At 38.4% G+C, this 25,978-nt stretch overlaps 2 protein-coding genes, 1 long non-coding RNA gene and 1 other non-coding gene across 9 annotated transcripts in view; 3 read left to right on the top strand and 1 right to left on the bottom strand.

Moving 5' to 3' along the window:
- The first annotated feature begins 5,731 nt into the window (after positions 1–5,731).
- LOC111249522 (uncharacterized) lies at positions 5,732–7,923 on the top strand. Of its 5 annotated transcripts, none has more exons than XM_022803507.2 (5): positions 6,377–6,423; positions 6,562–6,701; positions 6,844–7,096; positions 7,238–7,446; positions 7,572–7,923. In XM_022803507.2, exons 3-5 carry the CDS (start codon positions 6,883–6,885, stop codon positions 7,782–7,784), a joined length of 636 nt encoding a protein of 211 aa, XP_022659242.1. In that variant the 5' UTR covers positions 6,377–6,423; positions 6,562–6,701; positions 6,844–6,882; the 3' UTR covers positions 7,785–7,923. The 5 variants fall into 5 exon arrangements, with proteins under 5 accessions (XP_086843301.1, XP_022659242.1, XP_022659239.1 ...); XM_022803504.2 differs by having other exon boundaries at positions 7,235–7,446; XM_086987174.1 differs by having other exon boundaries at positions 6,405–6,423; positions 6,568–6,701; positions 7,235–7,446.
- Positions 7,924–11,496: 3,573 nt separating this feature from the next.
- Positions 11,497–11,661, top strand: LOC147756102 (U1 spliceosomal RNA). Its single transcript, XR_015327695.1, has one exon. It is a non-coding gene; the product is annotated as a U1 spliceosomal RNA (small nuclear RNA).
- A 4,403-nt stretch (positions 11,662–16,064) lies between these two features.
- On the top strand, positions 16,065–19,941 carry LOC147756101 (uncharacterized). 2 transcript variants are annotated; one of them, XR_015326738.1, is made up of 3 exons: positions 16,065–16,536; positions 17,781–19,638; positions 19,927–19,941. It is a non-coding gene; the product is annotated as an uncharacterized LOC147756101 (long non-coding RNA). The 2 variants fall into 2 exon arrangements; XR_015326737.1 differs by lacking the exon at positions 19,927–19,941 and having other exon boundaries at positions 16,277–16,536; positions 17,781–18,473.
- Positions 19,942–23,559: 3,618 nt separating this feature from the next.
- LOC111249015 (uncharacterized) overlaps positions 23,560–25,978 on the bottom strand; it is a 4,846-nt gene continuing 2,427 nt past the window's right edge. Inside the window, exon 4 of the mRNA XM_086987720.1 lies at positions 23,560–25,608. Within this exon, the coding sequence (XP_086843846.1) occupies positions 25,164–25,608 (445 nt within the window). The 3' untranslated portion in view covers positions 23,560–25,163. The remainder of the gene's footprint in view (positions 25,609–25,978) is intronic.

Below are 25,978 nucleotides of genomic sequence, written 5' to 3'. Positions count from 1 at the left end.
TGGGCCAGGAAAGGAGGCTAAACAGGCCAGTCTGTGCAACCAGCACGCATCTGGCCAGCGGAGTAAACCAAGCGTTCTCTTCGGCGCTTCAGCTATTGTTATTATTGGTAATGGTTGCGCTGGCGGTCGCCTAGTGAAACCCTCTACTGCGTACATTATGCTTTGCTGAATAATCATCACTCCGTCGCTGTTTTCGGCTGCGATCTGTCCTTACACAGCCGTAACGGTCTTAATCACTACTTTGCAGGTGCACTCAGCACGTAACCAAAGGCCGCAGTTAAAGAAGGCTTTCGTTGGACTTGAATAAGTTAGGAGTTGGTGTTCTAGTTGACCCCCCACAACGAAGCATAATAGCTTGGATATTGCTGGTAGGTGAAACTGGACGTTAAAACGTTTCATCTGCCGCTATACCTATTGCCGCGACATCATCTGCGGTAGCTTAGTGGTCGTCGGTGACCATTTATAATAGATATAACGCAAATAAGTATTGGAGAGAGTTTATATTAGCAAAGTACACCCCAGAAGGGGAGAAGATGCGTATTGCAAGAGGATAGTGAACCGGCCGAAATATGTTGACGACCTGAACTATCTAGGAATATGAATAACTGTAGCAGATAACTGAAGATGAGAGGGTGGGTCCAGCAGTAGCAGTAGTAGATAATATCTGTGAGGTAAAGTACAGTATAAAAAAGAAGGTTGAAGATTGCATTTAGCAAAAAATGGGTCTTCGTAAACAGTGCACAAAAGCTACTCACAAAATATATAAGTGAATATAATTATAATCACTTGATAACCAACCTGACTGAATAAGTAAATGTTGTTCGAGCACGATAAGTTATGAAGAATTGGTGTTTGTAGAGTGAGCTTATTTTCCATGACTAGATGGGTTGTTGAATTCATAATTCAATTTAGAGAGGTGTTTCAAGAAGCACTGTAGAACATCTTGTAAACTATAAGTCTGCTTTGAACCAAGATAATAACGTTTTATAACGTTACATAAGGATAAGATGAATACAATATATATATCTACATATTTAGCCGTTTACAACAATGGTTCATCAGAATTATGATATAAATAACGAAACACATATATTAAGCTGTTAGATTTCTAAAATAAAAATTCTATGCCGGCGACAGAGTTCTATGGACCTGCCGCGGTATTAGGGCGTCTTACATATTTATCGTTACATTGAAAAACCGTTGAAGATACCTTGGTGCCGTTGTCTTATCACTTCTGACAATATAGTTTATTAATCCAATTAAGTTTTGGTTTACAGAAATATCTATGATGGTCAAACATGCTTCGAGTTTTAAATAAGACCACCATTGGCTTCGATTCGAACAGGTATAACAAAATTAAATAAAGTATTATCTGCATAAATTGGAGAAGATGCCGCTGGAACTCGTGGGTTTCTTTGGAGTTGTAGCGAAGGCCTTGTGATAATAAAAACTGTCTCTCGAAACCTACCCGAGTAGTCGGAAAGTTTGTACCGATAATTGCCATGTTTTGTGTTGTCAATGCAACATTTTTTATAAGCCATGTCGCCCGCAGAGCTCTATGCAAATAATAGGAAACGCATGTTAGTAATGTTTTTTTCTATTTCTTAACACATGTAAGAAGCTCACAGGGTCTTCTGTAGTGTTCGAGCACCAGCCAGAACGAAGGCAATTCAACTATCTTCCAAAACCAAATTACCGGGTATGTTTAGTATACTTCTTACATTTTTATCCCGAATAGATGTCCGAATCTTGACTCGTTCCCTGGAATACTTCAGTTTAGAAAATAGCTGTGTGGGCTCGATCAACGGCCTTGAAAACTGAACTCATTAAAGGACGCCTGAGGCACTTTAATCTCACGGGCCTCTAACGAAAACATACGGCTGCAAGTATGGCTTTTACAAACAAATGATAGATTACATTATTCATTTATAAAGACTATGTATGTGGGTTCAGAATTTTCTATAAATGACTAAATGAAGATTTTTTTCTTTATTTTTTTATTTACCCTACAGCACTAAAGACATTTCCTGCACTTGATAGCTCGCGTATTTCGTTATGATCAACTAAGTTGGCAAAAGAGGACATTTAGTGCAGCTCAATCGTACTACTTTTCATTCACATTTATTATGGAATATCGAACATTTATTTTCTCTCTGGGTGAAACTGACTCTCCGCATTCCATTGCCAGCTGATATGTAGTACTGTCTTCCACTATTGGTTTAATATGCAATAACTTTCTAAAGCGATTTCCTATATTTTTGTGAACTATAGCGTAAGCAGGCAGACGAGTTTCCCATCCAGTGATCGTCCATACGGATTATGCTAGTCTCAGTGAAAGTACAACAGTGTATTCGCTTAGGATATTCACGCATAATCTAGGTTGGACCCTTAACGCTCAACCTACTTTGCAAAATTGAGTGATTTCATTATAAACCTACGCGATTAGTGGCGCCATCTATTGGAAGGGAAACAACTTGACAATCACCAACGGAAACTTGAAAAGAGTCAGCCCTAAGATACTCTAGTTTAAAATACTGATTCGAAACTGAGAAAATTGTAGCTTTCTGCGAAAAAACAGCGTCTTGTTAGTAGTTGTCTAGCTGCAGTGAATATTCATTTTATGCTCTCGATAAGAAATAGATTGAGCCTCTGTGAGATAAGACGAAGATGTTTCGTAAACAGCGTGATTCTTCTCGTGACTATAGCTGATTAGCCGTACTCGTACATATCTTCCTCACAGCTCACGACGTATATATTCGGACCTAAAACTGTATAGGGAATATAGGAAATTGGCAACTTATCACATCAAAGAATAAATCTATGCTTTATGCGAAATAAAAACCTACTTCAGCCATATTTCTCCTAGGGAAGCAGATCACAATATTACGGACAACTGTATATATCTCTCTAGGAAATATTTTCTTAGTGTTCATATTTCGTTAAAAAAATAATAGTGCACTTCATAGCTTCCATAGGGCTTATCAACCGATATATGAGGACCCTGCAGGCCGCTGAGAAGAACTGCAGTATCATAAAGCAGAGAAATGAGCTACTAAACTACGTTTAATTATGAAAGGATCCTTTTTGTCTGCTAGCAAGACAGTCAGATTGTAAGCGTTTATTCTGTCCCTAGAAATAAGAGGTTATTAGTGTCGCTTCGATTCAGGTATAGGGTTGTCGGGTTTAATTTGAGCAGGTCTTATTATAAAATGCCTTACGAAAAACGCCAAACGCTAAGCCATAGAAGATAGTTTATAATATAGCTAAATTACTATTCACCCATATTGGCCATCCTTGAAGCCACTCTAGGGACGTACCTGTATATAAAGTACGCAACCCCCTCTGGAAAAGTTTTCTATGGTGCTTTTGTAGTTTGAAGAGGGTCCTCTGGTGTAATATGACCATCGCATTTTAATGGTCCTACATGATCGCAATATGAATTGTCGCAATGTATTTTATAAGCTATAAAATATACTTGGGGATATAGAAAAAGTAGGCGACATTTAAGCGAACAAATTTACAAATAAGCAACGGATATATTTACTTTTTCTTCATTTATCCGATAAATTTACTAAATACGTAAAAAATTCCTAGAATTATGTACTATATAATAGTTCGGGTTCGATAGGTATTCTGGGCTTTTCATCATAATATTCGCGGTCTAAAATGATATTGTAGCGGTTGCCGGAGGCATTGGGAGCGGAAGCACACGATAAGTTTGCCTTGATTCGTAGGGCTATAATAAGAATTCCCTGTTCTCACAATTCGCAACATTGAAGTTGGGGCACTTCGGTAAAATTCGTTAGAAACAACTCTATAACCTATAGATTTCATAGTTCGCTACCTTTTGAATTGGGAATCGCCCATGATGGTCGAATGTGATTAGGAGAAGGCGGCGCAGTTGTACATTGGATTTGTCGTTTTGCGATCACAGAGCGTCCGCTGAGTAATGTCAAGGTGCATGAATGAATCTACCCTAATGATAGTATCTTTTAGGGGTCGGGCTAAAATGACTGAATATAACGTTGATATCTGAGGATACATTCGCATATTTACATATTCATACATTATAATTATTTCGCAATATGCCTTACCTTCTGTACTGACCATGGGTAAAAGCTAGAATTCAAGTCAGTATGGTTTAGATCATATAGCTACTCGTATGGTTGGAGAGAAAATAGGGCATTAGAAAGGGTTTGAACAACAAGTTTGTCTTTCCGTTTGTGCACCGCTTTCGATTTATTTTGACGTTTCGTGCGCTTGCAGGCTCCATGTATACTCTCAAAATATCATCAAAAATATGCATATACTTGCCATAGAACATACATCTGAGCATACGTCATTCCCTTGTTGTGCCGGTTAAATTTACCGTGTTTGCAACCTCTTTTTCGCATACAAACCCATCACTGATATTTTATAACAGATGAATAATCATACGGACCACCTTGAGTATTGTCCAATGCCTTCACGAACTGGGGACACAAAAAAAGTCGTTGCATTATTATAACCAATATTTTCAACACACATTTAGATTTCCATTTCATCTATACGAGCTAAATAGGTTAAAGGTATCCGAACATCTATTAACATCTATTAAAGTTATAGAAAATCAGCGATTGATTGCTTCTTCGCAGAAATTTTTGGTCCACTGAGCTACAATTACTACGAAGATCTATAGTGGTAACATCGACTCAAAGGTATTTTACTATATATATGTGCTAATGCAGCTCCGCAGAGGTTTTTTTTTATTAAGTTTAGCTACAGAAAAGGTTGGATACTTGTCCAACCATCGAGAAGGATCTGTACATTTGGTTTTTGGTCAGAACTAAATTATAAAAGTTCCTTTATAGGAGCACAATGTAGTCTGATATGAGGTGAGATGAAAGCATTCGTTCAGGGGGCAACTACCAAATATTTGAATAGTCTATGCTAGGGTCTGTGTCATTGAGCTGTGTCGTTAAGGATTATTGAGATAATTGTCAATGGTATCTCGTATTATTATGTGACAAATTTTTGCGTATGATTAAATGTCTGTTATTTGCCTGTCAGATGTCGCAGTTAGCATAACGGAACAGAGTTCAAAGCGGTTTTCAAACAATGTTTGAAACATCATACTTTGAAATCACTGCAACACTTAAAAACACATTGGATAAATCTTTAGAGTATGCGTCCATGAAATAACTTCCAAATTTTTTCGAATAGTATTCAAAGACATGAAAATACCAGAGAGTAAAATTACTTAAAAGTTTTATTACGTAATTATTTTTTAATGTTCTAACAGAGAAAGTATGACTCAAAGATTATAACTCTTTAAAATGTTGCCATACTTCATGAAGTGTTCGGTTTGCTTGTGAAATACGTCATGAATGATATTAAGAAAGCCTTATCTTGCGCGACGTCTTGTACATGCTGTTTAGCAGTACAGAAAAGAACAACAACTTCACAAAAAGATAATTGTAGTTTATTTGGGTAATTTGTAGAAAGCACATTCCGTATCACCGTATCCAAGATAGCCACTTTCGAGGCACACGTAATTACCCATCCGAACAATTCCAGCTGTCTTGAATTTAGTGCCGGTATCCTCCTCGCAGTGTTTCGTCGATTCCATGACGACATATTTAGCGGGTCCTTTGAGATCTGTACAGATACGAATGCAACATAATGTTAAATATAATTCGAAATATGGTACACGAAGGCAGACTTAATGGACGATAGGAGCACTGGCGGGTTTTTGTTAATCAATTCGAAATATTCTGTGAGTAGTGGCTAAAACTATATCTGGTTGTAGTCGATGTTGATTCTAATATGTAACGAAGGAAAAATGATGCTGATTAATTTGAACTAATGTTAGTTCTAAGCTGTGTGCAATCATACACGAATTATGGGTGAACGACATGTTTGATAATGTAGGAGAGGCTATTAGCGTGACTCTGACTTGTCGCGCAGTTGTAGTACGCTTTGTTTCTAACTAAAATACAATACACTGGGCTTTTGCATAATAAATGTGTAACTGTGTAATTGACAATCTAGTAATGAAAGCTATTTGCTTTTTTTCGGTGCACGACATTCTGCCTCATTAAGTACAACTACCAAATGACCCGGGGTGCAGAAAAAAGAAACGGCACGCTAGACATTTGCTTTGGGTTTCATAGTAATCAAATGAGACAATATTCTCTTCTGGAATCGGATAGTGGAATGGCTCGACTAAATCGGTCAGAGGCTAGGCCTGTGTTCAACAACTTCAAACCATAACCGACCACGCTCTATTTCATATGCAATTATTCCATAAAACCAATTCGTCGATCTCAAAGTTAAACCTTTAATGTACACCGATGCAGACAAATTATATCAAAGTGTCTATAAATATGAACGGTAACTGATAAAACTATGTTGTTATTCACGGACGCTGACGACTTGAATCTGGTATCGCTATTTGGTGTCTGGCGAGTCGCAATTGAATTGTTGAAATTTATTATTGTTATTGCAAGTCTTGAATTTTCGTATATCTCAAAGCTGTCTGGCAGGTATTTATTAACCGGTCATTTTATTTGGGCCTGCTAGTTACAGTTCTCGTGGTCTATTCGTGCGTGCCATTGTTGATATTGTTTTAAAACATCTTTCGTATGCTGAGTATGTCTGTTTGGTGAATCTCCAAGTCCAACTACAGGTGGACCACACCTAAAACTAGACACGTTTGCAAGGTATGCGATTTCCCTTTAAAAGTGACTTGAAAGAACTTTTATCGAGATCTGCAGATCGCAGTACGTGGCATTGATGGAATATCGGTTTAGGGCTAACAACGAATTGTTGTGCAACAGCAAACTAACGTGTTGATCGTGATAGTTGTGTGAATCGTAGGTAACCGAGTACATCGAGAGCATTATGGACGCGGATGGAGGCGATCAAGTCGCCGATGAATTGAAGAGTTTGGATTTAAAGGATACAGCGAGCGTTGAAGAGGAAGTTGTCGAAGACGAAGAAAGTCAAAATTTGCGGAGCGAGAGAGTTCCTTCAGTGTCGATGAGGACCATGCACTTTACCAATGGCGATTGGTATCCCGAGGAAAAGCCGAAAATTGCACCACCTTCAGATCCTGGTAAGCGTTTTTATGGTAGAAAGGCTCGCTATGTTAGCCACAAGCCCACTGAAGCTAAACTTGTGGAAAAGTTCGAAGTTTAAGAATCTGTACTGTGATTTTGTCAGAATTCCATTGTGACATTGTTTGCCACTTTAGTAGTTGAGAGAGCGGTCCCATCCGAAGGATCTGGAGAAAATGTTTCCGAAGCTCGAAAAACTCTGGACGAAGCTGAGCTAAGTTCTGAGGAAGACGATACTGATGCAATGGAGCGATACGCCAATGAAAAGACTGGGGAGGTACCCGAGTCGTTCTTCGAGATTCTCTGCAGGGAATGCACTAAAATCCCGTACACCCCAGAGGAACAACAGGTAGGTTCGCTTTGCCACCTGGTCACTCGTCTTTCCGTCGTGTGATTTACCAAATAATTTTGAGGTTACACCATAATTGGCGAATGTTCGCGATATAGTTTGCTTACTTCTCCACGTGCTTTCAGGAGCGCCGGAATTCAGGTCACCTCGAGCGTAACAAGATGCTTCTTGAAGGCATTAAAACAAATCATCGCGAATGGATGTATCAAATTGAAGAAAGGATAGCTCTCGAAATGATGAACGAACGTCGAAAAGCTCGCAAAAAAGCCCTCAAAGAACAACGAAAGCTTGCAGAGGCGGTGGCCGGGTCTGGGCTTGATGCCCAGGCTACCGCGTAGAGTTGATAGCGTCGCGCCAGATGTCACAGAAGATAATGTACGGAAGTGACGTCGATAATATAGATATTTTCTGAAAAATATGCTTTTCTAAAAAGGGTCAATAATAATAATAAAAGCTTGTATTAGACGTTGAGAAATACTTTGGGGTATTTTCAATACGGCTTTTGAGAAGCAAGTCCCCGCAAATAATCTGTAATAAGCAGAAATCTCGGTTCGCACAGTTGCATCCATATCTCTAGACAGCACATGGGAAATAAAGTGTAAGCCTTCATTACTCTAATTCGAGTAAATATTAAAGAAAAAGCCTTCATTACTCTATTTCGAGTAAACACGAGTCGTTACTCTAATTCGAGTAAATATTAAAAAAAAAGCCTTCATTACTCCATTGTGTTTGAGCATTTTTTTTTGCTGGAAAACCTACTAAGGATAACTAAGGATCGTTCAAGAGTTACACCGCGGACAACGCTGTTTAAGGCAACATTACTAAACATGTGCACCGCGGGCAAAACTGTGGAACACGACTGCAATCTGAGAATGTGATTAATCCATTAGTAATCTATCAATCGAAGACAGAAATCAATGTGTTTAGCTACCCAAAGTTATCGATAATCTAGTTCCAGTCGTCGCTACATTCATCGTGCGACCATGCGAGATGCTAAATTTGTAAGGTGAATTTGCCTTAGAGTTGTTTAAATTATATCCGGTCACAGCAGTCTCTAATAGAGGCTGAATTACTTGTTTGATAAATCATCTTTAAGGTAAGAAATTTCTGTCTGTTTTGGAAAGTAACTTTGCTAACGAACTCAAAGTTGGAGATTGACAAAACACCTTTGACGATTACAGAGAAGTCAACATTTTGTAATCATGCATTATGCAATTTCATAAACCTAGCTTGCTTTAAGTGATATTGTAATATTATCAAGGACATGAACATTCCGATACTAAAGGTTTGCGTATTGTTTCAAGACCAGACAAATTTGGGTTCTGTCGAGGTCCAAAGCTTGTATTCGGAAGCTTATCACGTCAGCAACCTAAGCATTTTTACTTCAGCCGCAAGGAACGTTTACCTGAAGAAGTTGATGTTTGCAGTGTAACACGCGTGTGCTGAATTGAACACGCATCTAATGAATTGTAGGAAAAACTGCGCCTTTTCTTCAAAGTTAATTTTCTTCAAAATTAATTTCGAACAATTGAAAGTCTACTTTCGCGGATAGAACCGCAAGATATCTGTATCAAAACTTCGAAATTTTAAATGGTCATTAGAGATGATGCCAGTAGAGGAATCATCCAGAAGATTTGTAGTGAGCAGCAATTTACATAAGTCAACTATCTATAGTTAAAAGCAAAATTCTAAGAAAACACCAGATTGTTTACCTAAAATTCTCTGGGAACCAAAATCTATTTCTTTCGCGATATGTGAGCAATGTAAGTCAGCGCAAGTGCAATTAGGACATATTTTTGCAGTCAAAAACAGATCTTCGTCCGAGAGCCTTCAGAAGCCGAGATGGTTCGAGGTTTTACTTGTTTTTATGTTATTGTAATAGCCCCACTTATAGTATACCTAAGTACATCTTTCTTAAGTTAATAAAGTTGGGTTGTTATTGGTCCCTCGCTATGTTTAGGTACAGTCTATTTGAAACTTCAATGCAGCTAGTCTCTTATTGAGACGAATTAAAAGTTGCTTGCGCAAGCCCAGCCTACGATATCTATTTGTGTAACTTACCTAGGGAGCGCCTCGGCGGAGCTCACAAAAATATAATCTAACGTTACGAGGTTCGCGGTTTGACTTTACCTTTTATACTCTGATTAAAGTGAAAAAGCTATTATAATTGGCAAAATTGGGTACAGTACATTATTTTTTTTGCAATACATTATTACAAGGATATTTTTATAGCCCTTACACATGACCTACGGTTCATTGCTTAATCATGCATATATTAAAATAAGCAAATCCTAGCCTTGTCCCTTGAGTTCATGTCGAGATCAAGGAAATTTTTCAATAATTGCCATCAATAGCTTTCTTCTTGTGCATTCTAATATTACATCTATTACATAATATTACGAAAGCAGCCGCATTAGAAAGAGCGTGAAATATCTATTATTTACATCAGAAAAGTGTAACTTTTTTTGGAAGCCAGCCATGTCGGGGGTTCAATATAGATCAGGTGAAATTTTTATTTTCTGACTTTAGTATCAAAGGCGTTTTTCTTACATAAAGGAAATCTTCTAGCTATCTATTTCTAATTACACAATAGCTAGTCATATTCTATGTATTTAAGCTGCTGGCTTTATTTAATTAAAATGTAAAGTAAAGAATTTTAGTTAATGCCTAGTAAGCGAATACCGCGTGATACTGGGATCAAACACATGTTCCCTGTGCTGGGACGCTCGAAAACCGTACCTATGAAACCATATAATACGACCAACAACAACTACTTTCTAGTAAAACCATGATTTAATCAACAGTAGGTAAACAAACTGAAAATGGTTCTTTTAGCGAAAAGGTCGAAGCACACTTGATGAAGTTACCCAAGAAAATCGGCTAGTTGCGTTTACTTGCAAGTTTCGTAATAGCCTGGCTACTTCGAAAATATCTAAAACAAATTGCCTCCATCCATATTGCATTCTATAGGCAGTGTCAACATAAATGCAGCATTTTTATTCGGCGTATTAGTTCGGTGCGAGTTTTAGGTATTATACCATTCACTATACTCTGTAATGCTTCCTGTTCATCGAATGTTATGGCGATCGACATTTCGCAAGAGCTGCATCAGGCTGCCCCTTTTAAATCCCGCCGAAATTGTACCACGACCAGGATCCCGCTAAGATTCGAACGAGTTAACCAAGACGCGTTAATCTATTGATCAGTCAATCGCCCGAGCTTATTGAATGTGTAGATTACTATTAGTTCTAAGTTAAAACTTACATATATGCGTCATAGAGTCCTGTATCTACAATTGCTAATAATTGCTGTATTGGTAGAACACCTATTGGACTTGACCTGACGCTCGCGTATCATATGATTGCCGAGAACATTAATATAATATTATATGGGATCACATAAAAGCTATGTTATTATATTAATATGTAAAACGTTTAAATGTTTCATACATCAATTCATGTATTTCAGTTCAGCAGCGTTTCAATATTAGTTTGAGTGTCTTCTTTGTAGCATGTGCGACAATCTAACTACACGATGTATATCAAGACACACAGTCACTCATGACATAAACAATTTTAGCTTATTATTAAAATTATCATCTTACTGGTATATAACTAGTATTTATTTACCAACTTATTGAAATCGGTTGATGAAGTGATGAAGGCCTACAATAAATCTGCATGTATCGATTAAACATCAGCTTGAAACCCATTCGCTTATGGCTTTGTTTTGCTGTGAGTACCTCTCTAGCCGCTCCATTGTTACCAGAACGGCTGCGTGGGGTGAGCGGAAAAAAAGCCACTGTTGCTGCCTAGCCAGCCGCTTCGGGCTGCTAGCTCTGATTTTGGCATTTTTACAAGGCACTTTTTCTCATTTTTAGCTGGAGCGAATTATAGAACGTCCCTCTGTACCGCTCTTAATAGACTGGCTTGAATTGATTCATCGAGGGGCATTCTATCTAGCTTGTAATTAAGCAGATAATGTGATCTCAAGCCGTGCAAGACGGCATTGTTGAATTCGAATAAAGAGAGTCAACGACCGGACGAAATCATACTTACCTGGTGCCGGGCCCTCCGTGATCAGGAAGGCGGAGACCCCAGGAGGAGGCCTTTCCATTGCACTTCGGAAGGGCTGAGACCTGCCACTCTCCCAAACTGGGAAAGATGGGGCATGTAATTTTTGGTAGCGGGAAGTCTGCGTTCGCGCAACTTCCCTCCTAATAAACGATCAAAAAGTATTTTGCCTACGAGAGCGTGGGTGAGTGAACACATTGTACGAGCGTGGAAATTACACTTGAACCTGGTAATTTGGAACAACGGGCTCTTCTCCTATTTTGTTTTAAAAACAGTTATAATGAAAGGCGAGGTGCCCGTGTGACCGTTGTGAAACTGTTGCTAGAAGTTTAAAAGAAGAACAAAACGTTGAATGGTTGTTTCTTTTGTTATTCTGGAAGGGTGTAAGCAATGAAAAGACAAACGTGTGTGTAGACAGTTGCAGGGATTGTTGTTCGCTTGTCTAATGATTGCGATACTGTAAACAAACGTTTCGAAGGGGTTATGTCATCGTAAAAAGAATAGAAACAGCACAGATGATTTTACGTGCGTTGACACGGTTCAAGCTATTTAGTTTAGTACCGTAAGTAAGATACGAGGTAATCTGGGCTTCACAGTGCTTGGCGTAGTCTACGGGCTCTTCTGCTTGACGCTATCGTTCTATGCCTGCTGACAGATAATACGTACAGGCGAATTGACAGGCAAACAATGTGGGCAGTAAGACTATAGTTAAGCAGCATTTAGTAAGTTCAGTTACTGACAAGAGAGGTTTGATCACACAGTTTGCCATGTGCTCACGATTGTTGAGTCGCTTTCCTGGGCATAAATTTATCTGAAGGTGTTTTTCATTTGTCTAGCTCAGCTGTCAGAGACACTTGAATGGATCATCGTTGTCGTGATGCGATCGTCACTGCAACGAAAGTCGACAGGGTTCTTTATTGTGGGAATTCGAACGGAACCTAATCTTGGTACACCATACATTTAAAGTTGGATCAATGCGGAATGTTTATAACATAGTCTCATACTTATAGTAGTTACGAGAAACAACAAGCTGACACAAATTATCAAACATTCAGCCGATGCTAACTTTGTTTATAGTAGAGGAAATAACAGATATTACAAATCGGCTCTGTTTCGATTTATTTGTTAGAGTGTTGTTGACTTGCTAAGTATTTATTTGAGTGTCAGTGTCCATAATTGTTTGTTAGAAGGCGAATCATTAATTCTATTTAAGAGAATTCGATAATAGTTGCTATAATAAATTTGTTGTGTTTACTTTTCTACCCAGGTTATCCTACTTCTCGTTTTTTTTTTTTTTTTACCTTATATATATATATATTGCTCTTGTGTTATTTTTTTAGTGTATGTAGTGCGTCAAACTGTGTGCTATACGAGGCCGACAAACGCTTCTAAGTAGTATCGTCGAAAACACGGCTGAAACCGTTGCGTTTGTTGGTACAGTTGCGTTCGAGATATTAAGTAGATTGTCAGTGTCGTGCGTTTCGACTTCTTTGGGCTTGTCGTGAAAAGTTCGAAAAGACGCATTCAGTAAAACGAAATGTCAACGCGCGCTGGATAACCTCTAATAAGTTTGTAACGATGGCTCTCGAAGGCGTTCAAGTCGTCATGTCATACTACTATGTTTGTACAGTCGGATTTATTGAAAAAAAAAAAAGTATTACTGTTTAGTTGTTCCCTTCACGTATATATGACGGTATTAAGTTGCGGTATTTCTAGGATGTCGAATTAATAATATGTTGCAATATACCGGTGGTTCATTTGGTTATTTTATAACTATATATATATATATATATATATGTATTTGAAATTCACATCTTGTAATGGTCTTCTCTTCTACAGCTATTATATTGACGGTGACTAAATAGTAATTCTTTAGTATTGTGGAACGAACTAGCTAGCCTTCAACGAGACCGTTTATGCAACTTCACGTTTAATAATAGCTTTATATATTTATTATTTTAAAGGGTGCGTCATAATTTAAATAGCATCAGGTCTATCCCAAACAGGTGTTCCCAATACGATAAGCTACGTATTGAAATTAAATGGTCACGACGTCTAGCTAGAAGTTATATATGCAGATATCGTATGTGTTGTCGAAATTAGAAGCAAATAGACAAAATATGCTTTATTTGGGTTTATATCATAGCGTTGACTCTATACACAAGCCGGGACAGGATCGGTTTTGAGTTGAAACGGAAAAACGTTTTTTGATTTCAGTAATCGAATTCTTGTCCCTCGAAGGTGCGGAAATTCATCAAAGGTTGGTTAAGACCTTAAGCTAGAAGGCCTTGAACGGAAGCATAGTACGTAAAGGATACAAGCGTCTCGCCAACCTTACTGTAGCGAAGTTCTCGGCGACTCTACTTTTTTCGAAGAAAAGCGTTCGTATAACTTTGTTTTCAAACTATATCATATCCCCTTTACACCCTAGAAATCAAATCTGGCCCGGGCCTTTTCTTGCACGGTTTGAGTGTTATACGAACTTGCTCGATCGTAAACCCGTCTGCCACCAATGCGTCGACCCATGCGTCATGGCCTACTGTTGCCTGACAGAACGATTCGCTGCTACCTCTAGTGTCAGCGGCTGAGGGAATTATAGCGAGTCAATGAGAAAAATTGGTATATAGAGAAGGCGTTGATTTCCATTATGAAAATATCAAGTCACATACATCCTTAGCTAACCGACAAAAATTGGCTGGGAAATAGAAGTGTCGTATAGTGTGGGTCTTGCACTATAAGACGGTCATCTGTTTCGGTCTTTGCAGAACTTACTTAACGGTATTAATTTGGTTTTAATGAAGAGATAAAAAAAAAAAAATCACTTGTCATATAATACTTCATTTAGAGATAAATCACGAACGTTCTACAGCAATGAAACTTTAATGCTGCCTCAGTAGTAACAGAAAGTTATCGATTGAAATAGTGCATAATTAGCTTGGTAATATTTGCTTCAAAATATAACGAACATCTGCTCCAATTTTGGCCTAGAAACGGTCAGTACTTTTTTTGACAACCCGATGATATACACTTCTAAGAATAATTGATTGTTTCATCTATGGATTAAAGTTTTTTTTTTTTCGCTCTTTACGGGTCATTATTCGGAAAGGATGTTAGTTTTACCGTAAACATCTCGTCAAGTTGGTCATATATCCAAGGGGAACAGCTACAGATAGTCCTTACTATAGCTAGCACATCAACGCGTGTCTATAGCTTTTCCTTTTAATTTTTACGACTGAGCAGAAAAACATTCGGATTCATCGGTCAGAGACATGTTTATAACGTGTGAATCGAATGAGGGGATAACAAGAAAATTTTGTTCAGATGATACATTAGCCTTGTTAAGACTCACTCTCGCTGAGCACTTCGGGGCATTTATTATTGACGACTCTGTTGGCGATTGGAAGATAATCGAAGCTAAAATATATTATTTAATTATGCTAGCATATATATACACATGTATATATATGCACACACACACATATATATATATTAACTTCTTGTTCACGTAAATTGTGTAGTATTTATGTGTGGTTAACGGGATTTAAATAGCGATTTTTGCTTGCTGCCAGTTATCACTCTGACTGCATTAGTCACCATCAAAAAACGTAAACGCGTTTGTGCAATTTAGTTTTTTTTTTATTAGAGGATTTTTTTTTGGCAAATTGTGATTAGGGCATTACAATCAAAGGTACGACAGTGTAAAGTATTCACAGACTCCCCGATCGGACGTATCTAGTGAATTTGCTAATTAAAAGAAGCATTAAGCTATATTTGAAAATCGTCATTTAAACTAGTCTGAAAGTGGTCGCCGAGTACGTGTGAAATGTACGTTGAAGGTGAGGTTCGATTGTAGAAATTGGTTGTTTTACAGGATCTATTCTGCAGTATGTATTCGCTTAGCTTTATTGTCGAATTATCATAGCTTGCGCGATCACCGACTATATAATATAACAACACATGGGTTATAGAATGTAACATGTTATATTTACTGCCTTCATAATATCGAGCCGTCGCGGTTGACCGCGGGCTTACCACTGGCAGTCTGAGTATTTTTCGAAGATATGCGGAAACAGATGCCAGTTTTTCGATGTGTCAGAAAAAAAAAACGTTTCATTTTTTTTTTTTTATGTATTTTCTCTATTATAGTCAATTTTTCGTTTCGATTGGCAGTGGTAGTATTGCCATTGTAAAAAAATTCTGGCATAACATATCAGCGGTGATAGCAGGCACGTGCAGGTAAATCAAAATTGCAGGTACGAAACGGTAGACTTTTAAACGGTAAACAGATATAGTATGCGACGGTGTATAACCTTGTAATACACATTAAGTTTAATTTCAAGCTATTTGAATGTTGGGGTCGTAATTCATTTTGAAAACAACTACATCTAAGGTCAGCATACTTCGTTATCGCCAAGAGAATATATTATCGTCGGTAGGTGCAAAAACTTCCCACAGTCATTAGAACTGATCTTGTCTTTTCCGTCGCCCGTTCACCCCCCTAGCAACAATGAGGGCCGTTAGTTACGGTCATCTCAGTTCTCCCCCACACTGTGGACTATACTTCGCCTGTCTCAACAGCAGCGCTCAGATTATCCTTGTTGAACTAACCATTAGCTTTTTGTCAGCTGATCGTATTTGTGGCCCGCTTCTGGTTGATCAGTTCCGCTGATATCGACTGGAACCACAAAATGGCAGAAAGATAAAGCTGATTCTGTCGCTGTTCCAGCTCCAGCGTCTACGATTTTTTTTTCAATCTTCATTTGGACGGTGCACGCGAATGGGTAGCGAAAAAGTAGCATTTTTTCTCTAATGGTTTATGTCGATATATTGTCTGTTGTTCGTAACAAAGGTGTGAATTTCGAACCAAACGCTAGTGTGGTAGTACAGGGCGGGGCTATCGTATCGGTGGATAACTCTCGCCAGGCGGGAGTTACTTTAAAAGACATTTCACCGGACGCCAGAGCTCAGGAACAGGCGAAAGCTAGAAAAAAAAAAAAAAAAAACTATGTTTGCTAAGGTAAGCATGTTGATAAGCGTAGGGCTACAATAGAAAAGATTATTTGCTCTCGATAGACGCCAGTAGCGTATCCTCGTTGACACGCACTGCCTTGATCTCAGCTTGAAGTGTTCTTTGGAAATAGATGAGGTTGATTGCTGAACAAAAGGTGCCTGTGTACTATAACAAATGTGTGTGGAACGTTTCTAATTGAATTCGGAACGTCGTTGCGTTAACGTGAATACTAATTCGGTGTCTTCTTGATTCCATGAATTGTGGGTCGTGGATTATCATATTTTGTATAGGTTGATCTGATGTGGACAGCAATTTTAAGAACTGACCTGGGTCTATATTAGTTTAAAAGATAATACAAACTCGAACGATATTCTTGCTTTACGACAAAGTAGGAATATATCGTCTTGACTGAAGATTGAGAAACACCAGAAACATACTCTGTATACTAAGCATAATATATAGGATATCATAAGGATTACTTAGCCGTTGAAAGGCTTCGAATAACAAATATTGTTCTGTTCGGTACGATTGAGTTGTTACAATTTCCGCGCGATCCCAGAACAGGTATTTTACTCAGCAGGAAATGTTATCTTTCTTGTATTTTAAACTTTAACCCAGTATTGTGCATCGTATAGACATTACGATGAATTAGTGATGATGATATATTGGTGTTCTTCTGTTGGTTGCTAGGACTTACTAATCTACAAAGTCAGATAGGTATAACAATTTGGCCTAACTTCCTTTAAGGTTAGGATGTATCGCATGAAATGGTGTGTGTGAAGTGGCAGTGCCGAATTGAACGCAAATAGTAGCTGTAACAAATAAAAAAAAATTAACTATTCTAGTTTTTTTTATGCTTTTTAGGTTTTTTCTGATGGGCAAACTCTGGTTTGCGTGACACAGGGTGCTTTATTCCCATTTGTTTGTTGGGTAATTGATTTCGATCGAACAGGTCTGATCGGTAGACGAAGTTGCATAAAAACAAGCCGTCGATTCCGAGCACATAAATTCCAGCCCTATATAGAGATAGCCCTAAATAGCCTTGTAATTTTGCTAGTAGGTATCATTTGTTGATTTTATTATAGTACAGTATGTAGAGCAGACCATCAGGCTTTTTTTTTTATATAAAAGAGTCCAAAATACCTTCACTTAAGCTTACTAACCTTAGCATCATACAGCTGTGTGAAGACTGTTGCCCTACCAATTATTGTTAACTTATCCCGAATTATTCGGCTTACTTTTTTTGGCAGCTATTTGTCGTTCTTGCCCTCGTGGCTGTTGCCCTTGCTGGACATGGTCACATCTTCAAAAAGGATTCCGGCGTACAATATCAGTTCGACAACCAGAAGACCGCTCACGGCTACGCCTATCCTTCACACATAGTTGTTCCATCTGGGTCCTACAAGTTCCTTGGGGGTCACCACGGCGGTTATGGAGGATACGGCCTTGGCTACGGAGGATATTACTAGTGTTTCTACGATCCGAGCCATTTGGTTACGATTCTAGTTTCATTGAGGTGTCGACAATGTATTACCATATGCTGTTACTATTAACGTACTACTTGTTATACAAAAAAACGCGTATCCTGTATGAGCTTCGTCTGAAGATGAAATTGCTGAAAATTTTTGTTAGTATCTGCTAAAATCAATGGAATCTCCAATATGCCACCACACTCTTTGAGGTACATTCGAATTATAAGCAACTGACTAGGAGAAATGATACGTTTGGCCTGGCAGTTAATATTTTATCCTATTATACTGTGCTAAATGTGTTCGTCTCGGTTCCAGGCTTTGATAATTCAATGCAAGAATTAAGGACAAATTGTCCTTATCGTTCAACCCCCGATAATCAAACACAAATAACAACATAGTAATAACAACAAATACATTACGGTGTTTGTGCGTGTAAGTGTATAAATAAAACATTCCACTAGTTTGCTTGTCTTCGTATGTTATTCTTCGCCAGCTCGAAACATTTGCGTATAAATAGAAAGAGGCAGCTCAGCCCGAGTCAACATACAGTCAATCCACGCAATTAGTGATACGGCTAGTACGGTAGAATATTGTTAGCAAAACACTCTCGTCATGCCCGAGAGCCCGAAGGGTCCTGTGTAGCGCTTAACTTTAGTGCTAGATGTCCAGGAGTGTCCAAGAGAGTATTATTAGACGTATACGAAAGATGCTCCGTAATACCGCTCGAAGCTATCCGATGATGAGGGCATGTAGATAGATGAGGTGTTGAACAGATTGGCATCGACTCAAAGAATCAGCCGAGCGATCAAAAGATAACCAATAGCGAGCGACCTGACGCTTCCAGCTCGTTCATGTCACTTGGCAATTGCATTTGATTATGTTTCTTTGTTCATATGTGCTCGAGCGCTTGAGCAGCTACGGTGCTCTCTGAGCCATAGTTTGTCCTTTTTCCTTGCTTGGAAAGGACGAAGTAGGTTTTTCTTTTTTTAACAATAAGCGATTAGTGATGGGTCGGTTATTGATGATAGCTTCGACAATCTGTTTATGTACGCTTAGTATGGAAATGTGCCTGCTATTAGTTCAATACATGGTATCAACTATCTCCTTTTAGGTGCCATAGATACTATCTAAACTAAATTAATTGAAAAAAAAAAGCTGCTTTAATATATAAGGGCGTTTTATCATTATTTGGTTGTTGGTGTGAGGTTGACTAATTTCGACAACGCTTTTGCAAACAGCCAGCTTTTGAAGCATTGTGACGTCCGTGTATTTTTTTTTTATGTTACTTGAAAAAATATGTCACATACGTTGGAAATCGGACCGCATCGTGTCGTTGAACGCCGTGTCGATTTTGTCCGTGCATTATTTTTACACTAAAACTTAAAATTTACAGAGATTTCTTATTGATCTTCTACGAGCACTGCCGATTGCTTTCTTTTTTAATGGTCGTCCGGCGTCTTCGTCGGTTGCTCGCTGGCGTCGCTAAAACCATTATGCTGCTAACAGTCTGAAGGGTCGAGGCGGCGGTGGCAGCATCAGGCCTGGCCAATCATTACAGATTGCTGCAGCTGCGCTCCTCACCAATTACGGCGTCATTCATCGAAGTCAGTAAACGACTAAACGAATCATTCAGCTCGTAAGTAACAAAATACGGTGGACATAAAGGACACGGAGAACAAGCAAGATACAAGGCTTTCAGCTCATTTAACTAGCCATTGGCTGCTGTATAGAGATACCTCTGTGTCGGGAAGAATCGTTATGCCCAATATCAACCTGCCACACCTTTTTGTTCGAACTCCTTCTCTGTTACCATCTTCTGTTTCGTGGAATAATCGCATCGAACGTTTACACACAAATAACTTTTTGTTGGATGTACCACGTTGAAATAAAAGAAAAACAATACTAACCAATGTTTTTTTTGTAGATATTTTTTGGCTTCTTGTTCATTTTTAAGTCGTCGAGTAATGGCGTGGCCGGAGGATGCAGATAGCGTAATCGGCTCGTAATCGTTGCGATGCACACCGTTCGTAGGTTTGAATCTCGCGGGACACAATGGAGACGACGCCTCCCGTTTATCATCTAACGGTGAATAGATCTCACGAGAAAAAATAGCGGAAAAAAAGACTCACAATGACACCATGACCGATGCCTGGCCCTGTTCCATGTAACCCACTGGCGAAGTCAACCCCGTACAACATTAGATAATTTATATTTAGGTCATAAATATCTTATTATTCTTATGTTCTATTCTATTCTTATGTTAAGTTTTCTGAGTTTCTACAACATCGAATGTAAATGCAATTTTGTAACTTGCGGCTATCTGGAAGATGCGTCCAATAGAAAGCACACGTATCTGTAGCTTTAACTTCATTAGGGCAAACCTATTGAATTTGTAACATGAAAAATAAGATTATAGCTAGTGATTAAATTATAAAATAGGGTATATAACGACTTTTTTATTTGATTCAATAATCTTGTGCTCTGTCTTTCTGTAAACAATACTTTTTGATAATACAAGTGTTTTTTGGTTTTTTTTTCCACCCCAATAATTTATACTCGTATTACAATAGACGACTAATTGAATTTCATTTATAGCTGAAAAAATCAGTAAACATTGAAGAGATATACCTCTTCATTATTTTTCTCAAAGGATAGATCAGCTCGGGGAATATTTTACCTAATCTGGTTTTGTACTTTACATAGTCGATCTTCTAAATTCGAGAGTGACACGTCATAAGGGGAAGCACCTCTCTAACGCTAGACGACCATTATGACCAGGAATTATATAGATATATAGTAATTTTGCCTCTTACTCTGTACCCACTTGCATGACCATCCTATTTGTTGTTTATTGCCTACTTTTCATTAAACGAATAATTATTACATATAAAGTATTATTCAGTGGTCGTTCTAGATAGGTTGTAGTACCACTACGATGTGCAGCCGGTCCGGGGATTTAGGTCCGTCTTGTGTCTAATAAGCCTGTAAAAAAAGCTCGATATAATGAACTACTCAAATACTTTAATACACGTATCGACACATATATTTGCCTTCGTACTACCATGAAACAGTGTGAAGATAAAAAGTTTTTATCCCAATAGTCGATAGAAACAGCGTCATTGATGCAGACAACGCTGTCTCATGTCAAATGTTATCGGCTTTGTTTGTGCCCGGGTGTTTTTACCACGTGTTTGCCTGTAGATAAATAATAAACATAGACAATCTATTTAGACGAGGTACAAGCTGGCCATATTACATGCGTTTCATAAATTTTATATCTCAGGCCTTTCGGTGACTTTCTTTTTTTATGTAAAACATCGACTTTATAGCTGTCTCATTCGACGGAAACGTATAAACCAAATTAACGCCTGTGCAACAATAGCATTGTGTATTATTATGGTTTGTAGGGGCATCATCTTTCCCGGTCATTGCATATATGCCGTGAAGCACGCGCGTCTACGTCAGGGGTATGTACATAATCTAGATGATCTGTATTAAAGAAAAGAAGAGATTCAGTTCTTGGCAGCACAAAAATGGATACTACTAAACGAACCGATGCCCTAGATAATTGTTACTATAATTAATGTAAAAATAATCGGATCCACATAATAGAATAACTTCTGAATAAGAAAGGACATGAATCGATAATTTTAGTACTACCGTCGTCATTGTGTGGCTTACTAGAAGCTTAAAAGCACATTGGTGTAGTACTATAAAGTAGCTTTTAAACTCAAGATCCAGTCGTTTACATAACGAATTGTTACCAAAAAACTTCACGTTGTTGTACAGCGTAGGAGATATTATTGTAGTAAAACAATAATTACAAATAAGGCCTGCGCTCTTCATGACTCCATGTCTTGCCAGACATAAAGTACTTTGACTGCAATCTGAGCAGGCATAGGTAGGTCCCGTCTGTCTGGATTGAGCCTGTTATTATTATTATTATGCAAAGTCTGTACGAACCTTCAGTCAGCGTGCAATGAAACTCGTCCACTGGCATAACACCATCATGATTACCGCGGCTGTTGTCGCCAGGGTTGTTATTAGAACGTACGATAGCAGTACAGGCTTCGTTTTGATCCGACCAATCATTTCAAATTGCAACTAAAATAAACATCGGCGAAAAAGTAGCAGAACCCTAAAACGGTAACGTTATCATACCACCTACAGCACAATGATAAATGGTGTTCAGAAGCTGAACAGGCTTTGGGGCATCTGTCTCTTCGTTGACGGCATTCGACGGAGGCGAAGTTACCTCTACTGAACTTCGTGTCAACAAAGACGACAGCAAATGGCGTGGCCGTATGGTTAATCTCGCTATTGACGTTTGCCCAATCGGAGAATAGCTAAATCGACGACAAAAATTCCACTCAAAAGGTGTCTATTGGGTTACATGTGTTAAACGGTCCGATAGGAATACCAAGAGCCGTTGGTGGGTGAAGATTAGTACTGCGCAATACTCCCGCTTGCCGAAGAACGCACATTGATGAGTGCGTCCTTATTATCGCACCCGGGTATGAGCTATCCGATAAACGATTTCACAACTCAAATAAATAGCGTCAACTGTTAAAAGGTAGGGCCAGAGGCACGCCTTCGTTGGAACCCTCGAGGTTAGAAGACTACCATTGATCAATTCATACGAACAACTGAGACCGACAACTGAGGAAATCGTTAGTTGAAAGCCCCCTGATCGTAGCAGGCCCTGTAGCAGCGCCGAATAGCACTAAGTATTGGATACACACACAAAAAAAGTACCTATTGACTGCGTTTCACTTTTTCTTTGCCTACGGATTCGCATATTAGTCGAAAAGTCGTGAAGTACCACTGTACGGCATAATATACCCTGTATAATATATCAGCAACAGATGATATAATATCAAAACATTGCATCTTTCTGCCAGAACTAACGACGTGTGTTGGGCTTCTCGAATCGATCCGGTACTGTTCAGCCTACTCACCTGTTATTTCTACAAGGTACATAGTAAAGCTCTCACATGTAAGCTTCCATATAACCTGCTTTGTATGTACTTAATAAAAAATGAAGCAGTATAACTTGTTCTGAAAGAGTATTTTTTTAAGAAGCTTTCTATTGTAGGAAAGGAGTTTTTGACAGGGAAATAAGCACGTACGCTCGTATATACGCTCGGATGCATCTCTAAATATCGTGGATGCGTCATGGACATTTTGCTAATCTGTTAGCTCATACATTTATATTTGGCTTGACAAGAGTTTCGTTCTTTGTTGCGTATTGCTCTTCTCAGCATCGTCATTTATATGAGCGAACTATTGTTATGGAAGTGATTCCTAACGTGGCCTGATAAATGAGCTTAGATCAAGCCTACAAAGGGGTAGAGGTCCTATTAGTGGCTTAAATGGCGAATAATGACTTAAATTATATTATTATTAATAATACTAGAACTCATTATCAATCTTTAAAATTGATCTTTGTGCATTTAAGCTCACTATATATATATAAAACAGTATAATAGTTAATTTTTGCCTATTTTATTTACTTTATTTTATAAGTTATAAAATAGTAATGATGAAGACGGCGTTTTTGATTACGTCGAACACTGTCAAATCTTATACATTCAAACAGAATTTGTGGAATATTGTAAACCACTTTTGTTTTAGCGTAACTCGCGACTCGAAGACGTCTAGCTTCAAAATCTTTTGAAGATGTTGCTAAATATCGAAGGTTGTAAAATGTAATATTGAAGCTCTAGAACGTTTTTCCATAGCTGGTTATGCAGCTGTCCCTTGTAGGGGCACTGCTTCGTGCAGCACCGGCTCAGGGATATATAAGTTTTATGTATGAGGGTTCGGCACGAACAGTTAGAAACAGAGCTAACTACATTGAACAGCTTTTTTTAGTTGCTCAGAACTTTACCGCGTTTAGACTGTGCTTTACGCTAGTGCAAATTTGAGAAAAAAAAAACAACAGAAAAAAAAAGTGTGTTTACTTAGAGTCAAATACACGCCTCGAATGTAAGTGAGCAAACACTATAATACTGCACTAAAATATTATCCATATAGTCATTTAGGTATAGGTTCGAATACCCAGCCGTTGCATTTATAAAAAATGATTTTAAAAATATAATATGGTATCTTTTGCTGTGTTTTTATCTTGATTGTTGAAGAAATATCTCGAAGTGTCTTTTTCCTCCAAACAATCATGGCGTAAACGGCAGCGGTTCTTCATCTGCTCATGTACACGGTGACGCATGAATCCCTCATGGGCTAGATATTCTGAAACAAACTATGAATTGAGATTTCGCTCAGCAATGGATTGTTAATTATAGAAAATCTGTGACAATTGGTGACGTGTTATTGCCTCTGAATTTTGGGTAGAATTAAGTAGTAGTCCTCGAATTGAGAAATACGGCATTATATTGACTTCCGGCATTTTTTTGTGCAGTTCATAAAATATATAGACAAATGCATTTTCAAGGAATTTACGGAGCTATTCATCGGTTAGTGGAAATCGTCGACGTTAGCGCTTACCTCACTCAAAAATAATAATGAAGCTTCTACCTCGCAAGTCGACTTCCGCTGAGCTGACTATCATTACATATTGAATCTAGCCCTCACGGCAACTCTGAATGACCATAAGAGCAAAAACGTGGGCTAAAGGCGGGCATGATGAAAGACAACAGAACTATGTGGATGACTCTTTTTTGAGCGCATTTTATTCAGAAGTTTCAAGTAGTAAGTCATGAGTAGAAGCGTTGTAGCTCATTAATAGAACTACAATCGACTTAAATGTGTGAAGTTATTATAGTTCAGTTAGCAATGTAAGTCGGTTCTTATAGCATGTATTACCTATAGTAAGTTAAAAGGAAGTGAACATCTAAAGACCTCCGGCTATTGAGATCTCCGATATCCTGATGAAATAGGGAAAAACACAAAAAAGTTTGAGAATTGCGATCGAAATTTTTATGCTGCCCTATCATACACATAAACCTATACGCTCTTGTAAATAAGGTTCACAACTATAAGATATTCAAGGTACTGAAATAAATTACCGACAAGTGCCTGAACATTCTAGGCTTGCTACGTAGGGCTGAGTCGATACTGGCGTCGGAAACCTGAAATACTCCTAAGACTATAAAGGTAGAGTTAATTATGGCCTTTTATATTCTTTAGAATTGGTTTTCTGAGTCAAGGGCTTGCGCTACGCGGAACCGCTCGTGTCATTACTTTAGACGCGTTAAGCGCGATGCCTCTCTTTATGGATATGGGCGTTTTCCTTATTTGGGCAATATTTCTTTTTTTGTTAATGCACCGAAATTTAATGTGTTCTACCACCAAAGTGGTTAGGCTTAAAAAATAACCAAAGAAAAGCGTGCAAAAAAATAGTTGTAGATGTTCCATAGAGAAGCTTTCGTTGTTGCTATCCATGGGATTAGAGCGGATCGCAAAGGTGAAGCACTTAGGTGGCGCAGGCATCAGCTCCCGTTCGCGAATCCACCGCACCCCAGCTTCGAAAGTCCACATCGTCCGGGTGCTATACGCTGTTTTAGTCTCCTTGTCGAGTTGCGGCGAATAGTACCAAACATACTCAGTTTCGACGTTCTTGTTGCTGATATGAAAAAATCCCTTGTATCTAAACAGACACATAGAAGTTACTCTGTATCGTTTGTACATAGATCTCTATTGCATTGGAAACCTGAGGGTAATTTGGTGGAAGGGGGGGGAGGGGGATAAACGTAAGGTCACCTAGGCAAAAACGATCTTTATAATCGAATCAGATGTAGACGTTGAATAGGTTATGAGTTGCGAACTTAAACTATGTCCTTGATTCTTCAGTACAATAATAGGGGCCCCCCAACGAGGCATTTATTTGATAGTCTTGTTTGATAGAGTCCTGAGTGTGGTCCCTAATTTGCGTTCACATTTTCTCCTACCTCAGTTTCCACTGTAACGTCTCACAGTCGGGTCGAAAATAGTTATGTATTAGGGTGGTAAATTTTTAT

This window comes from Varroa destructor, unplaced genomic scaffold (assembly GCF_002443255.2).
Source record: "Varroa destructor unplaced genomic scaffold, Vdes_3.0 BEIS01000004.1, whole genome shotgun sequence".
Lineage (NCBI taxonomy): Eukaryota > Metazoa > Arthropoda > Arachnida > Mesostigmata > Varroidae > Varroa > Varroa destructor.
This window is presented reverse-complemented; position numbering and strand designations above follow the sequence as displayed.

Coding starts and splice junctions, on each gene's coding strand:
- LOC111249522 (XM_086987175.1), top strand. CDS start 6,883: ATGGACGCGGATGGAGGCGATCAAGTCGCCGATGAATTGAAGAGTTTG. Junction 7,097..7,234: donor TGCACCACCTTCAGATCCTG/GTAAGCGTTTTT, acceptor TTGCCACTTTAG/TAGTTGAGAGAGCGGTCCCA. Junction 7,447..7,571: donor ACACCCCAGAGGAACAACAG/GTAGGTTCGCTT, acceptor ACGTGCTTTCAG/GAGCGCCGGAATTCAGGTCA.